The sequence below is a fragment of the Mirounga angustirostris genome, unplaced genomic scaffold (genome assembly GCF_029215605.1).
Source record: "Mirounga angustirostris isolate CCGP_5_RB_7025 unplaced genomic scaffold, mMirAng1.0.hap1 SCAF_16, whole genome shotgun sequence".
In the NCBI taxonomy this organism is placed as follows: domain Eukaryota; kingdom Metazoa; phylum Chordata; class Mammalia; order Carnivora; family Phocidae; genus Mirounga; species Mirounga angustirostris.
This window is the reverse complement of record NW_026991724.1, coordinates 27,033,647-27,050,824: the sequence shown is the minus strand read 5'-3', so window position 1 is coordinate 27,050,824 and position 17,178 is coordinate 27,033,647. Positions and strand designations below refer to the sequence as shown.

Genomic DNA, 17,178 nt, shown 5'->3' with positions numbered 1-17,178 from the left:
GGAAGAGAAGCTGCTGAAGAAAGGCAGCAGTGAAACACAGAGACAGAAAAGTGAAACAAGAGGTGACACTGCTCGTAGAGATGGTGGTGACAAGACTACAGGAAAGCAGAGGCAGATAGTTGCAACAAATATCACAAAAGCAGATTTCTTTGGGATATAAAGAGTTTTTCCAAAACCAACCAACCAACCACTGAATAGAAAAGGGGACAGAAGGGCGCCTGGGTGGCTCAGTCGGTTAAGCGACTGCCTTCAGCTCAGGTCATGATCCCACGGTCCTGGGATCGAGTTCCACATCAGGCTCCTTGCTCTGTGGGGAGCCTGCTTCTCCCTCTCCCACTCCCCCTGCTTGTGTTCCCTCTCTCGCTGTGTCTCTCTCTGTCAAATAAATAAAATCTTTAAAAAAAAAAAGAAAGAAAGAAAAGGGGACAGAAGTGCCTGGGTGGCTCAGTCGGTTGAGTGTCCAACTCATGATGGTGGCTCAGGTCATGATCTTGGGGTCATGAGACTGAGTCCTACGTTGGGCTCCGTGCTCAGCAAGGAGTCTGCTTGAGGACTCTCCCTCTCCCTCTGGGCCTCCCCCCATGCTCACTTGTGCTCTCTCTAAAATAAATAACTTTAAAAAGAAGCGGACAGAAGGCATGAACAGTTCACAGAAAAAGAACAAATGGCATTTAAACTTGGGAGAACAGGGGCACCTGGGTGGCTCAGCTGGTTAGGCATATGCCTTCGGCTCAGGTCTTGATCCCTAGATCAAGCCCCACGTCCGGCTCCCAGCTCAGCAGGGAGCCTGCTTCTCCCTCTCCTCTCCACTTGTGCACTCTCTCTCTCTCTCTCTCTCTCTCAAATAAGTAATAAACAAAATCTTAAAAAAAAAGAAAGTACTATTTGGTTTAAAAAAAACAAAACAAAACCTGCCATCTTATAAGGGTATAAACCATTTACTTAGAAAAATAATTTATGTGAAGCTGTTCGGTGAGATGTCATTTTATTAAGTATTTCAAGGGTGAACTGAATTTTAGGCTCTGTCTTAGATACAAAATGAAGATTAAGTTCAGAGTACCTGTGCAAACTAGAGCTGGCCTAAGGGAAAGATGGAAGCCAGCCACAGAAATAAAACCAAGGAGTGGTGCCTGGGTGACTCAGTCAGTTAAGCATCTGACTCTTGATTTCAGCTCAGATCATGATCTCATGAGATTGAGTCCTGCGCTCAGTGGTGAGTCGGCTTGAGAGTCTCTCTCCACCCCCCCCAAATGAATAAATATAAAGAAAGAAAGAGGAAGGAGGGGAGGGGAGGGGGGAGGGGAGGGAGAGGAAAAGGGAAGGGAGGGGAGGGAAAGGGAAGGGAGGGGAGGGGAGGGGAGGGGAGGGGAAGGGAGGGGAGGGAAAGGGAAGGGAGGGGAAGGGAGGGGAAGGGAAGGGAAGGGAAGGGAAGGGAGGGGAAGGGAGGGGAAGGGAGGGGAAGGGAGGGGAAGGGAGGGGAAGGGAGGGGAGGAAAGGAAAGAAAGGGAAAGAAAGGAAGGAAGGAAGAAAGAAATGAAACCAAGGCATCTGCACCATGGTGGCATCAGCAGAGTTTAAGCCAAAAGACCAAATCTCTCGATTATCTAGGTTTCAAGAAAGAAAAGAGACTGCAATTCTGACAAATTTCATTCCAAAAATAGTTACACTGTCCAAAGAGAACAAAATGATGCCCTCTGATCTCACCCATTTAGTGAAGTTCCTGCCAACTTCTGCATTTGCAGGACCACGTTGTCATACCAAATTAACACCGAAAATTACTAACAGAGAATGTTCTTGGGATTCAAACAGATGCGTGACTTGAGAGTCAATGGGGCCAACTGTGCATTCATTCACTGGCTCTGCTTGGAGCTTAAGTTCAGAGCCTCCAGTGGGAGAAGCCTAAATCTCCATTAGGGTTACAGAGCTATCTTCTGGGAGGACTACAGGGGCAAAGCCTTCTACTGCCAAGGACAAGACTCTCAAGCAAGCTTTCAGGGGATATTCTTCCTGTGGGGCCTTAGCTTCTAGCAAAAGAGGGTATTTCATGCCCAGCTGTAAGAATGCTACCGTGAGAATGGAGTGGGGGAGGACAAAGGGATTAAGAAAGGTGGCTCTGAAACATGGTGTCTGCCTGAGATAGTTTAAAAAAGCCACACAAGTTTTCCTTTCTACTGAATGATACAAATAGTTCCTACAAGGGAATAAGCACCAGATACAGGGCTACTAGTTAACTAGTTGAGGTACGTTTAAGATTTCTGTAAAGTTTTATATACCCATGTGTATACACACACAATATACACTTAATCCTATTTAAGCAGCCAATTTAGCAAGTTTCCTATATATTAAAAAGATATCAGTGAAATGGAGCTCCTACATTGCTGATGAGAATGTAAACTGGGATAACTTCTTTGCAGGGCAATTTTGCAACATTTATCTGAATTACAAATTTATATCCTCTCTGGCCCAATAGTTCCTTTAAGCATCTACCCTAATACAGCATGAATGTGACAAATGATACATGTACAAAGTTATTTAATGAAACCTCATACCAGAGAAGAAATGGAAACAATCTAAATGTTCATCGTAAAAAACAAGATAGGGGTACCTGGGTGGCTCAGTCGGTTAAGTGTCTGACTCTTGATTTCGGCTCAGGTCATGATCTCAGGGTTGTGAGATAGGTCCCTGCATCGGGCTCCATGCTCAGTGGGGAATCTGCTTGAGATTCTCTCTCTCCCTCTCCCTCTGTCCCTACCCCAACTTGCATTTGTGAGCTCTCTCTTTCTCTAAAATAAATAAATCTTTATTTAAAAAATTGGATAAATATACTATGGTGCAACCATATAATGGAATACTATACAGTCTTAAAAAAGAATGAAGCTCTTTGTGTACAGATATGTAATGATCCCCAAGGTACATGTGAATTAAGCAATGAACAGAAGAGTATGTAAATTAAAATAACGATGATGATGATAGGAAGCACAAACCAACATATGAAGTATTCTTGCCAAAAAAATCAACTTGAATTGACTGAGCTCAAGATCTAATTACCATTTTACAGGAAACAGAGGAATAAAGGAATACCATGGAGACACAATCAGCAAAATCTAGAGTATGGGAAACTCCACAAGACAAAGACCCAGTTTCTTCACAAAAACAAAGGAAACAAAAAAATAAATATAAAAAGGAAGAACTTATAGGTCAAATGAGACTTAAAAGACATAATAGCCTATTGTAAAGATGCCGTATGATGGCAATATTCTCAGACTGATCTACAGATTCAAGCAATCCCTATCAAAATCCCAACTGCCTTTTTTATTGAAATTGATAAGCTGATCCCAAAATTCATATGGATTTGCAAAAGACCTCGAATAACCAAAATGATCTTGAAAGAGAACAAAATCTGGAGAACTCACACTTCCCAATTTCAGAACTTGCTACAAGGCTACAGTGATCAAGACTGTGTGGTAATGGCATAAGGATAGACATACAGATCAATGGAAGAGGAGAGTCCAGAAATAAACCCATACATGTTGGATAACTGATTTTCAGCAAAAATGCCATGACAATTCAGTCTGGTAAAAACAGTCTTTTCAACAAATGGTGCAGACCAACCGAATATACACACAGAATGAAAATGCATCCCTACTTCAAACCATAAACAAAAAATAACTCAAAATGGATCAAAGACCAAAATGTAAGAGCTAAAACCATAAAACTTTTAGAAGAAAACACAGGTCTCAGTTTTCATGACCATGGATTAGGCAGTGGTTTCTTAGATATGACACCTAAAGCATAAGCAAGCCAAAAAAAAAATAGATAAATTAGATGTCCTCAAAATTTAAAAATTTTATGCTCCAAATGACTCTGTCAAGAAAATGAAACCCACAGTAAGGAAGATAATATTTGTAAATCATTTATCTGACAAATGTCTAGTATCCAGAATATATAAAGAACTCTTACAACTCAACATTAAAAAGATAAGTAACCCAATTTAAAAATAGGCTCAGGATTTGAGTAAATATTTCTCCAAAGAAGATATACAAATGACCAATAAGTACATAATGCCATCATCATTAGTCATTAGGGAAATGAAATATCACTTCACACCCGCAAAAACGAACAGAATAAAAAAGACAATAGCGGGTGCCTGGGTGGCTCAGTCGGTTGGGCGACTGCCTTCGGCTCAGGTCATGATCCTGGAGTCCCGGGATCGAGTCCCGCATCGGGCTCCCTGCTCGGCAGGGAGTCTGCTTCTCCCTCTGACCCTCCCCACCTCATGCTTTCTCTCTCTCTCAAATAAATAAATAAAATCTTAAAAAAAAAAAAAAAGACAATAGCAAGTGTTGATAAGTATGTAAAGGGACACCTGGGTGGCTCAGTGGGCTGGGGGGTCTGCCTTTGGCTCAGGTCCTGATCTCAGGGTCCTGGGATCGAGCCCTGCATCGGGCTTCCTGCTGAGCAGAAAGTCTGCTTCTCCCTCTCCCTCTCCCTCTGCCCCTCCCCCCTGCTCTCCCTCTCTCTCTTTCTCTCTTGTGCTCTCTCTCAAATATCTTTTAAAAAAGGATATAAAGAAACTGGACCTTTATATATTGCTGATAGAACGTAAAAATGGTACAGCTGCTTGAGAAAACAATTTGGCAGTTCCTCAAAAAGTCAACCATATAAACACAGAGTTACCATATGACCTAGAAATGCCATTCCTAGGTATATACCCAAGAGAACTGAAAATAGTTGTTCACACAAAAATCTGTACATGAATGTTCATAGCAGCATCATTCAGAAGAGCCAAAAAGTGTGAACAACCCAAATGCCAATCAACTGATGACTGGACAAAATGCCGCATACCATTCAATGGAAGATTATTCAGCTGTAAAAAGTATCGATACATGTTACAACATGGATGATCTTTGTAAAGTGAAAGGTTAAATAAAAAGCTAGACACAAAAAAACCACATACTGCATGATTTCATTTATATGAAATATCCAGAAAAGGCAAATCCATAGAGAAAAGTAGAAGAGTGGTTGCCAGTGGCTGGGGAGAGGGAAGAATGGGGTGTAACTGTTAAGGGGCATGGGGCCCCTTTTTGGGGTGATGAAAATGTTTTGGAATTAAATAGTGGGGATGAATACACATTCTTGTAAACATACTAAAAACCACTCAATTGTGTCCTTTAAAAGAATGAATTTTATGGTATATCTCAATATTTTTTTATTTTTATTTATTTAATAAATTTATTTATTTGAGAGAGCGAGAATGAGAGAGAGTACATGAGAGGGGGGAGGGTCAGAGGGAGAAGCAGGCTCCCCGCTGAGCAGGGAGCCCGATGCGGGACTCGATCCCGGGACTCCAGGATCATGACCTGAGCCGAAGGCAGTCGCCTAACCAACTAAGCCACCCAGGCGCCCTCTCAATATTTTTTTTTTAAAGCCATACAGGGCAAATACAATGTATGTCTGATCCTTGCTTGAATCCTGATTTTTAAAAAATCAGTTGTCAAGAAAAAAATATTATGAGAAAACTGGGGAAAATGAATACTAATTTGCTATCTGATAATATTTAGAAATTACTATAATTATTTTAGGAGTGATAATGGTATTGTAATCTTGTTAAAAAAAACAAAGAACCCTTTTTTTTAGGGATAAAGAAGAATTATTGACAAAACAATATAATGTCTGGTATTTGCCTCAAAACACTACAGTTGAGAAGGTATAAATAAGATTGGACAAGTGTTAAAAAATTGTTGAAGCTACATGATTGGGTTCATTATTCTATTATCTCAATGTTTGAATATGTTTTAAGTTGCCTATAATAAAATATTTTTTAATTTTAAAAGTATATTTATAATTGCTTGTATATATATACAATGCTCTGGATATATACAAAAGAAATGTATGATACTGTTTCCCTCTCGGAAGAACTAGATGGAAGAGGATATATAATGTTGAAGGGGGACTTTTTTTTTTTTTTAAAGATTTTATTTATTTATTTGACAGAGAGAGAGATAGTGAGAGCAGGAACACAAGCAGGGGGAGTGGGAGAGGGAGAAGCAGGCTTCCCGCTGAGCAAGGAGCCCGATGCGGGGCTCGATCCCAGGACCCTGGTATCATGACCTGAGCCGAAGGCAGACGCTTAATGACTGAGCCACCCAGGCGCCCAAAGGGGGACTCTTTACTCAATGTCCTTTCTGAAAGTAAATTCTAGGGCGCCTGGGTGGCTCAGTTGGTTAAGCGACTGCCTTCGGCTCAGGTCATGACCCTGGAGTCCCGGGATCGAGTCCCACATCAGGCTCCCTGCTCAGCGGGGCGTCTGCTTCTCCCTCTGACCCTCTTCCCTCTCGTGCTCTCTCTTTCTCTCTCTCAAATAAATAAAATCTTAAAAAATAAAATAAAAGTAAATTCTAGGGGCGCCTGGGTGGCTCAGTCAGTTAAGCCTCTGACTCTTGATTTCAGCTCAGGTCATGATCTCAGGGTTTGAGATTGAGCCCCGAGTTGGGCTCCACACCCAGACTGTCTCTCTGCTCTCTGCTTAAGATTGTCTCTCTCCTTCTCCCTCTGCCCCTCCTACTCCCCCACTTAAAAAAAAGTAAATTCTAAGAGCAAAAAGTTATCACATCAGCCCACCATTACCGATGCTCAGCATATTTTTTTTTAAGATTTTATTTATTTGACAGAGAAAGAGAGAGAGATCACAAGTGGGGGGGGGGGTGGGGACAGAGGGAGAGGGAGAAGCAGGCTCCTAGCCAAGCAGGGAGCCTGACGCGGGGCTCGATCCCAGGACCCTAGGATCATGACCTGAGCCGAAGGCAGATGCTTAACCAACTGAGCCACCCAGGTGCCCCTCAGCAGATATACTTTTTCAGTTTTTTTTTTAAGATTTTATTTATTTATTTGACAGAGAGAGAGCACAAACAGGGGGAGCAGCAGGCAGAGGGAGAGGGAGAAGCAGGCTCCCCGCTGAGCAGGGAGCGCGATGCGGGATCGATCCCAGGACCCCAGGATCATGACCTGAGCCGAAGACAGCTGCTTAACCAACTGAGCCACCCGGGTGCCCCTATTTTTTTCATTTTTTAAAGTTTTTATTTAAATTCCAGTTACTTAGCAGATATATTATTTTTAAATATCCATTAGTTTTTGAGAGAGAAATAAATGTGAGCCCTGTTTTATAGATGACCCACTGAGTTTAGCACAGCATCTCAATCCCACAGGGAGTCACAGGTAGAACTAAAAACACTCCTGAATTTCTCATCCCTGATCCAGCCGTCAGGACACTCACCTTCACTTACAACTCTGTGCCACTTAATACATTGCCAGATTTGACTGCATACAAGTAACCACCATAGAAAGTATACTTCTGGAGACTGTTATTAGGCTTCTAGCCTCAAGCCAATCAAACATCAGCAAGAGCCAGGCATTCTACCTCTCACTGGTAGCCAGCCAGGTGAAATCAAGAAACTTGACATTTGGGGGAGACTGAGAAAAACCCTTTGTGAGCAGAAGTGATATGACCAGGGCTTTGTCTGTGTAAGCACTTCTAGGGGATCATAATTGTCATTTATCAATTCCACTGGTTTCTAACATATTGGTTGGCAGGGCAGCTGATATACTCGGGTATAAATCCTGCTTGGTAGAAAAAGGCTTGCTTAGAGATCCATGCATTCCTTCATAGATAGAATGCAGTCCACCCCGTACTATGGCTCATGTGTATTATGAAGAGTGAAATGGAAGCTGCCACCTACCTTGACTCTTGTCATCTGGGTCAGGGTCCGATTTCAGTCTTTTCACACTGTTGCCACTCTCTGAGCTGTAACAAAAAATATGGTAATTTGAGCTATGTCCAATCTTGGGGATTAAAACTTTGGGAATCAGGAGCTCCAATAACCATTTATATTTTAGGTAGCCTCAAAGACCTGGGGTGGTCTGGAATGAAAAGTCTTCATTTCAGGTTCTTAATCTCCTTCCAGTTACATTATTGTTATAAAGACAACTTAAACCCCTGGCCAGTTCAAGGAGTAGAGCACTTTATCTTCAAGCATCACCTAAACTTCAGATTCTTTGTTGTCCTTATCATTCATCTTGGTTAGAACCACAAATGGATTGAAGGACTATCTGGACACATTCATACATGACAAAAATTTAGTTAAGTTCTTAAAGATTAAAGGAAATCTCTTCTTTAGTGACATGCTAGAGATTCTGAAAGTCACCCAAAATACCTTCACTGAAAGAATGTCAAAAGAATGTACTTTTCCTGCTATGTAGCTTAGAGAAGACATAATCACACCTCCAGCTCTACCATTACTGCTAATATTTAGGGCAGTCAAAAAAAGAAAAAAAGAATGCACTTCAACAAGGAAAGAAATGATCTCAGAAAGAAGGCTGTAATCACAGAAAGGAAGGGTTAGTGAACAAAGAAACCGGCAAATACAATCTAATTTGTGTGTTAAACATGACCATACTAAAGTCCTGGGCAGTAGCAGCATGTAAGGAAGACGTGATTATAGCTCAAAGTTCTAAGGTCCACATATAATTTTGTAGGAAAGTAAGACAGCTATTTAACTTTAGGTTTTGCTAAGTATTTCTGGTAAGTTGCAAGTTTAGCCACCAAAAACAGAATACACAAATCCAAACTAGAAGAAAACAAATGAACAAAAGATTTTAAAATCATAATTTTTAAAGAACAGGAGGAAAAAATATTTTTAAAGTAAAATTAAGATAGCAAAACTATATCAAAAATCCTAAAAAATCTAAGCCTACCTATAAAACGAGATTAACAGCCTAAATTTAAAATCAGCTATTTATGAGAATCACCAAAAAATTTAACAAAAACAAACAAGACCCAGAAAGACTGAAAGCAAAAGAACAGCAAAAGAGTTACTAAGGCAAATACTAACCCAAAGAAGGCTGAGCTACCTATTATAATATTAGGGAAACAGAATTTAAGACCAAAAACATTACAAGAGATAAAGTAGGTTAGTTTATACTGAAACAAAGTTTAATTCACTATGAAGAAATAACAATTCTGAACATGCATGCTTCTAATTAGAGAGCTTAAAATAAATATTCAACAGAATTTTGAAGAAAAATCAAGAAAACATCACTATAATGGGAGATTTCAAAATACTCAAGTACTGACAGAGCAAGCAGAAAAAGATATAAAAACACAGAAGATTTAAACAATAAAATTAACAAACTTCTTTGGTTGTACCTATATAGAACCCATAACAATTACAAACACGATTCTCCTCAAGCTCACTTTGAACATTCACAAAAATTAACCTCAGGAATAGGTCACAAAGCGAGTTTAAAGCAATTTCAAAATCAGTACATATAAACCACAATGCAATTAAGGTAGAAATCAACAACAAAAGACAAATATATCAGACTCTAAGACACCACCGATTATAAGGTGTTAAAATGTGTGTTGGAGGGGGGAAGGTTCATCTTAGAACCTATGAAATATAGTTAAGCTACCTATGTTTGGAAACTTTAAAAAATGTTTCTAATTTAGGAGTCAAAGAAGAAATCATAACGGATATTTAAAAATATTTAGTTGGGGGGCGCCTGGGTGGCTCAGTTGGTTAAGCGACTGCCTTCGGCTCAGGTCATGATCCTGGAGTCCCGGGATCGAGTCCCGCATCGGGCTCCCTGCTCAGCGGGGGGTCTGCTTCTCCCTCTGACCCTCTTCCCTCTTCCCTCTTGTGCTGTCTCTCATTCTCTCTCTCTCAAATAAATAAATAAAATCTTTAAAAATAATAAAAAATAAAAAATAAAAATATTTAGTTGGAAATACAAAATTGTGTACAGTAAAACCTGAGGAAGAATTACAGTTTTAGGTGTCTCTAATTGAAAAGGAAAGAGGAAAATTAATTAGCTAGGTATCTGACACTCATTTGTAACAGAAATTATAAAAGAATAAACTTGAGGGAAGTAAAGAATATCCCAAAGAAAGAAGGTAGGAGAAATGAAGAAACTAGCCAAAATAAGAATAAAATAATCATCCATCAATATTTGGGATGAAAAGGGGACAATTATAGATACAGCAGCAGTCAGAAAAATAAAAAATACTAACAACTTTAGCGAGTGCATTTGAAACAAGACAAAATGGACAAATTCCCAGAAAATATAACTAAATAAAACAGACTAAAAAAAAAACATGAAGAAACTTAAATAGCCCTATAATCACAAATTTTAAAAAAGCAGGACCAAAATGATTATATAGAGGAGTTCTACTAAATTTTCACGAAACAGAACATTACCATCTTACACAAACTCCTCCAGAGAACAGAAGAAGACAGAACACTCCCTAAATCCTTCTATGAAGCTACTTTGAAACTTCACATCAAAATCAGAAAAAGTGGGGGCGGGGAGAAACAGACCAAGTCTTACTTATGAACACAGATCCAACAACCTATACAAAATATTAGCAAACCAAATCCAGTGGAGTTAAAAATAATTATAATACAGCACAGCATAGGGGATATAGTTAATAAGATTGTAATAATGTTTGGTAACTACACTTATAGTGAGCACTGAGTAATGTACAGAATTGTTGAATCATGTTGTACATCTGAAACTAATAACACTGTATGTTAATTATACTTCAATTTAAAAAAATTTTAAATACACCACAGCCAAGCTAGTTTTATCACAGGAATACATTAGAAAAATCCTTAAACTTAATTTTTCACCATAACAAAGAAAAAAAAAATTTCATCAATTCAAAAACAGAAAAAAATGGACAAAATTTAAAAATTTATAGCTACAAAAAAACCTTATCAAACTAAGAACATAACTTCCTTAAACTGCTAAAAGTTATCTGAAAAAAACAAAAACAATAGATACTATTCTTAATGATGAAAAGTTATAAATGTTCTGTTTAAAACAAGGATGTGCATAGTAATTGTTTCTAACATTTTATTGGTGGTCACTGCTTGGTGCAGTAAGAACGAAAAAAAAAATCAGGGGCATCTGGGTGGCTCAGTCAGTTAAGCATCTGCCTTCAGCTCATGATCCCAGGATCCTGGGATCAAGCCCCGCATCGGGCTCCCTGCTCAGTGGGGAGTCTGATTCTCTCTCTTCCGTTCCCTCTGTGCTCTCTATCAAATAAATAAAAAAATCTTAAAAAAAAGAAATTAAAAGGGGGGCGCCTGGGTGGCTCAGTCGTTAAGCGTCTGCCTTCGGCTCAGGTCATGGTCTCAGGGTCCTGGGATCGAGCCCCACATCGGGCTCCCTGCTCGGCGGGAAGCCTGCTTCTCCCTCTCCCACTCCCCCTGCTTGTGTTCCCTCTCTCGCTGTGTCTCTCTCTGTCAAATAAATAAATAAATAAAATCTTAAAAAAAAAAAAAGAAATTAAAAGGTATAAGAGAATAAAGCTGTCATTATTCACAGATAGTGACTCTCTACACAGAAATTTCAAAGGAATCCACTAATAAAAGTTAGGAAGAGTTATTAAAGAGTATTGTTAAGGTTAGTAAGAGCTGAGTGGCTAGATGTAAATACTCCAAAATCAATTGCACTTTTACAAACCAGCAACAACAACAAAAAAATCTAAAACACCTAGGAATAAATCTAACAAAAGATATGCACAACCTTTTGGAAAAAATCTGTTAAGACTTTACTGAATGACATTAAAGAAACAAATAAATGTAGATATATGTCATGTGTAGAAAGACTCACATCCACAAATATCTGTTCTCTCCATAAATTTATCAAGCCATTTAGTAAGATTCCAATAAACTTAAAGAACTTAATCTAAAATCTACATCTAAAATTTAAATGTATCTAAATCTAAAATGTATATGGAAGAACAAAGTGGCCAACAGTAGACAAGACACCCCTAAGAAAAATGTAAGTGGACTTGTCCTACCAGATACCAAGATTTTTTTATACAGCTACAATAATTACACAGAGTGGTATTGGTCCAACAGATCCAAGGAACAGAAAACAAAGAACTCCCAAACAAACCCATGGATCTTGGGAACTTGTTTTAAGACAGAGGTGACACTGAAGGTCACTGGGGAAAGGTAGAAATATTTAGTAAATGTTGCTAGAAAATTAGCTTTTGGGGCCCTGGATGGCTCAGCTGGTTAAACATCCGACTCCTGATCTCAGCTCAGGTCTTGATCTCAGGGTTGTGAGTTTGAGACCCACGTTGGGCTCCATGCTGGGAGTGGAGCCTACTTAAAAAACAAAACAAAAACAAAAAACTGACCACCTTAAAATCAAATATATTTGACCACCTTAAAATTAATTAAGGTAAAAAGAAAAGCTATAAACTGTGGGAAAAAAGTCAGAACCATATTTAAAAAAACAAACCTACGAATCATTAAGAAAAATACAAATAAAAAAAAAAGGAAAGAAAAATACAAATAACCCAGTAGGAAAATGGCAAAATATATGAACAGACCTTCCACATAATAGGACGCATGAATGGCAAATCAACATATAAAATATGTCAGTTAACAGGAAATGCAAATTAAGACCACAAGGAGACAGTATTTTACAAAATCACTCTATATCGCTGTATCTGTGCTGTCCAGTAGGGCAGCAATTAGCCACATTAACACTTGAAATGTGACTAGTGTGGCTAAGGACCTGGATTTTAAATTTAAGTTCTAATTAATTTAAATTTAGATAGCCACAGGTGGCCAAGGGCTACATACTGGACAGCAGAGCTCTGGAGGAACATTGGCACATACATAACAAAGCATGCCCTAAACCTCTTGACACCATTTGTCATAGTTCAAACATGCATCCACAAGAGAACACATTTTGGTATCTCATATAAAGCACCATTATACGACAAGGAAAATGAATGAATTACAGCTATATATACATGAATACACACACAAAATTGTTTCAATCACAGCAACAATTTGAGTGAAAAACCAAATTCATAGATCATATACAGAATGAAATCATTTTTATAAAGTTCAAAACCAAGCAAGCTATTCTACTGTTTAGGGATACCTATATAGGTAGCCAAAACCAAACCAAACACAAACAACCCCCCCCCCCCACACACACCCCGAAACTGCTAAAAGTAAAGACATGCAGAAGAATGATCAAGCAGATTTGGAAGCATGGGGTGAGGATGGCAGGGCAGGGAGATGGCAGGGAGAGAGAGCACAGAGGTAGGCTCAGTCATGTTGATCGTGTCCTAAGCACACACCAGGCATCAGACTTTCTTTCACAAGCACCAGAATCATCCATGCAACCTGAAAGATTAGACTCCAAGACCTCACTTCAAGCTTAATGAACCAGAATTAGTGAGAGGCCTAGAATCCACATTAACAAAGTCCCGGGTGACTCGAATAAACCCAGGCCTGGCTAGATGAGGAACGCCTGCCCCAGGAGACTCATTTAGCATCTTGCCACACAAAACAACAATAAATGATGATCTAATAAAAGGTGAGCTAAGGACTAAGTAAGGGAGGCAGTTATAATGTCCATTCTGCTGGCAGCAAGACACTGCCGAGAAGTATCTAAGTGCCCACCTAGAGAGCCCTTTCTTGGTGAAGTCCAATAGAACTGACCCAGGACCAAGTCCTAAGACACTGGGCCAGGCATGAAAGCTTCTGTGAACTTAAAAGGAATAGGGGCAACTGGGTGGCTCAGTCAGTTAAGCATCTGACTTGATTTCAGCTCAGGTCATGGTCTCAGGGTTGAGAGATGGAGCCCCGCATCGGGCTCCCCGCTGGGCGTGGAGCCTGCTTAACATTCTCTCTCCCCCTGCCTCTCCCTCTGCCCACTGCCCCCCCCCCAAAAAAACTTGAAAGGAATAATCCATGGCTCACGTTAACTGGCCCTTTTCAGGTTACTGCTACTCCTCCCCTCCACTGCTAAACCATGACAACATTTTTATATGTAAGCAGTGTTCCTAGGAACATCTACAGCAGATGGATGGTGCACAAACCAGAGGAGTGCATCAACGCTCTCCCTTGAAAACACGTGGCTGGTTGCCAATATGCCATATTGATTTTCCTAATAGACTGCACTCACACTTAACATTATTTCGTCCACGGTATGGTCAAGTTGAAATGACCAGATTTCATCACTTTGGCACCATTTCAGGATTTAGCAGGGGAGGAACCTAAGACAGGACTTATCAAAACCTCTAGGCAGTGCTGCCACCCCACATCAATCAGCAAGGAACCCAGTCAGGTCTGTGCCACGGTCACAGCTTCCATGGTCTCAAAGGCCACAGTGCCTTTGCAGCAACTGCTCCCGTTGCCCGGGATGTTGTCCCCCTTGTCTGCCTATCAAAGCCCTAGTCATCTACCTGATCAACATCTCCCTCTACTGCCTTCCCTACCTTCCCCAACCTGAGCTCACAGGCCCTCTCCAGGGAGCTAAGGGTTTCCTCCTCCCTGCTCCCGTAAGACCCTACCCAAATCCCTTCACACAACTCACTACCCTCCTCTGCCTAGAAACAGATGCTCAAATATTGAAATCCACCTTTCCTTATTTGTGACCTTGGACAAAGGTTCTCAATCAATCAAACTTGTACTGTGTAGACTCGTGGAAAGAGTAAGATCATTAACACAATGGAAAGCACTTAACACAATGCCTGCCGCATGACAGGTGCCCAATGAAGAGTAGCTATTACTCTGTTGAACGAATAATCAGAGAGACAAGGCTCAAAGACTATAGAAGACACCAAATCTGGAGGGGGAGAGAGAGGTAGGGCTACCAAAGAAACGTCACCAAGACTGCCGCTTAGGTAACCGTTTGCTCAGGCCACCATTACAAGTGGCATTTCAGAGTACACAGAGGGAGACTGGAGTCGTGTGAGTGCTGGCTGACCTCTTATGTTTCACAGCTCCTGCCAACAGCTTTGCCTGGGAGAACTTGTTCTTGGTTTCTATGGGTTTCACAGCCACTTTCTTCTCCACCTCCTTCTTGTTTTCTGGAGAAATTCCAACTTTGTTGAGATTACTGTGTTAGAGGTTAAGGGTCAAACTAAGCAAAAAGTTACAGCAGGACAATGGTAAATCAAGAGAAGACATATAATCCGCTAGCTCTTCAGCTCTGCCATGTAATGTTTAGCCTATTTATATTAAAAACAATGCCCTCTCTTCTTTATTCTGCCAGTCATATCCAGCTGATTTGAAGAGAAATGAAGGTAACCACGGAGGAAAAAGGCAAATCAAGCCAAATATATTACAGAAAAGCAAACTTTTTCCCTCTGAATCTCAGTGAAAATCTGAGTTATGGTCAGAAAACCTCCTCAAAGACAGGGCCACATCTTGCTGGGGTAGGCAAAGAGCTTAAGAAATATAAATGCCACAGAAAAAAACGTGGCTTCCCTGAAAATTTTTAAGTATTTGCTTTTTTTGCCCAAGGGTAAAATCAAATCTTGCAGAATGTCCTATGACCAACAGTGGCATTCAATCTTGGACATCACAAAGACTAACTCCTCTGCTGGTACAAGACAACATCAGAAGCACCTTAAGGCTCATTAAAAAACAGAGTCCCTCCCCTGTCCCAAACCCAAACTGAATGAGGACTTCCAGAGGCCCAGGAAATGGTTTTAAACCCCTCTTCAATGTGATTTTAATGAGAAACCCCAGTGCATATGCAACACATGAACCAAAACGTTATTTTTTTTTTTATTTTTTAAAAAGATTTCATTTATGGGCGCTTGGGTGGCTCAGTTGGTTAAGCGACTGCCTTCGGCTCAGGTCATGATCCCAGGGTCCTGGGATCGAGTCCCACATCAGGCTCCCGGCTCAGCAGGGAGCCTGCTTCTCCCTCTGACCCTCTCCTCTCTCATGCTGTTTCTCTCTCACTCGCTCTCTAATAAATAAATAAAATCTTAAAAAAAAAAAAAAAAGATTTCATTTATTTGAGAGAGAGAGAAAGAGTGAGAGAGCATGGGGGGGGGGAGGGTCAGAGGGAGAAGCAGACTCCCTGCTGAGCAGAGAGCCCGAAGTGGGACTCGATCCCGGGGCTCCAGGATCATGACCTGAGCCGAAGGCAGTCGCTTAACCAACTGAGCCACCCGGGTGCCCCCCAAGACGTTTTTAAAAGCACAACCAGGGGCTCCCAGGTGGTTCAGTCGGTTAAGCATCTGCCTTCAGCTCCGGTCATGATCCCAGGGTCCTTGGATTGAGCCCTGCCTCAAGTTCCCTGCTCTGCGGGGAGCCTGCTTCTCCCTCTGCCCCTCCCCCTACTCGTGCTTTCTTGCTCTCTAAAATAAAATCTTAAAAAAAAAAGTTTTGGGGCACCTGGGTGGCTCAGTCATTAAGCGTCTGCCTTTGGCTCAGGTCACGATCCCAGGGTCCTGGGATCAAGCCCCATGTCAGGCTCCCTGCTCTGCAGGAAGCCTGCTTCTCCCTCTCCTGCTCCCCCTGCTTGTGTTCCCTCTCTGGCTGTCTCTCTTTCTGTCAAATAAATAAAATCTTTAAAAAAAAAAAGTTTAAAAAAAAATAAAAGCACAACCAGGGGCGCCTTGTGGCATAGTCAGTTAAGCGTCCAACTCTTAGTTTCAGTTCAGGTTGTCATCTCGGGGTTGTGAGGTCAAGCCCCGCACTGGGCTCCACACCCACTCAGCACGGAGTCTGCTTGAGATCCTCTCTCGCTCTCCCTCTGCCCCTCCTGCTCATGCTTGCACTCTCTCCTTCTCTAAAGTAAATAAATCTTTAAAAAAATAAATAAAAGCACAACCAGTTCACTTGTAACATCACTTCTTACAGGCCTGATGTCAATCTCTAGCTGTCAAGGTTTGTCACTTTCTTTTGTTCTCTCCACCAGCCCCTCCTCTCCTTCCGTTTCATACTCTCACAACCCATTAGGCATGAGCTTTAAGTCTTGGATGTGGTGCAATTCTTTATTTAAGAGGCAGCAGTGCCTTACTGGAACAACAGTGACATCTAGTGACCAAGAAATCTAAGAAGCAGATATCATCAGCCCAAAGAGGTGGGCAGAGGGGTATATGGTCTTTGAACACTGAAGAAAATCGGGTACCAGAAATAAGGACATTCTAATTCTGATCACTCTTCAGGTACTAACTCTGTTCTTGCAAGCACCAGTTATCTTAAATATTTGCAGTATTCAATGGGGATTATGCAAAATGCTCAGTACTATTCTGAGTTTCATCAATTTAATGGTTTCAAAGTCAACATGAAAGCTGATAATATGTTAACATTACATGTTTGGTTTTCTAGAATAAAAATGAAA

The 17,178-nt window shown here is 40.7% G+C and overlaps 1 protein-coding gene across 5 annotated transcripts in view; it reads right to left on the bottom strand.

Annotated features, from left to right (window-relative positions):
* PSME3IP1 (proteasome activator subunit 3 interacting protein 1) overlaps positions 1-17,178 on the bottom strand; it is a 35,124-nt gene that overhangs the window by 1,804 nt on the left and 16,142 nt on the right. For all 5 annotated transcript variants that reach the window (XM_045891074.3, XM_045891077.3, XM_045891076.3 and 2 more), the window contains 2 exons: positions 14,803-14,936; positions 7,737-7,801 (listed from right to left, as the gene is read on the bottom strand). In XM_045891074.3, the coding sequence (XP_045747030.1) occupies positions 7,737-7,801; positions 14,803-14,936 (199 nt within the window). The remainder of the gene's footprint in view (positions 1-7,736; positions 7,802-14,802; positions 14,937-17,178) is intronic.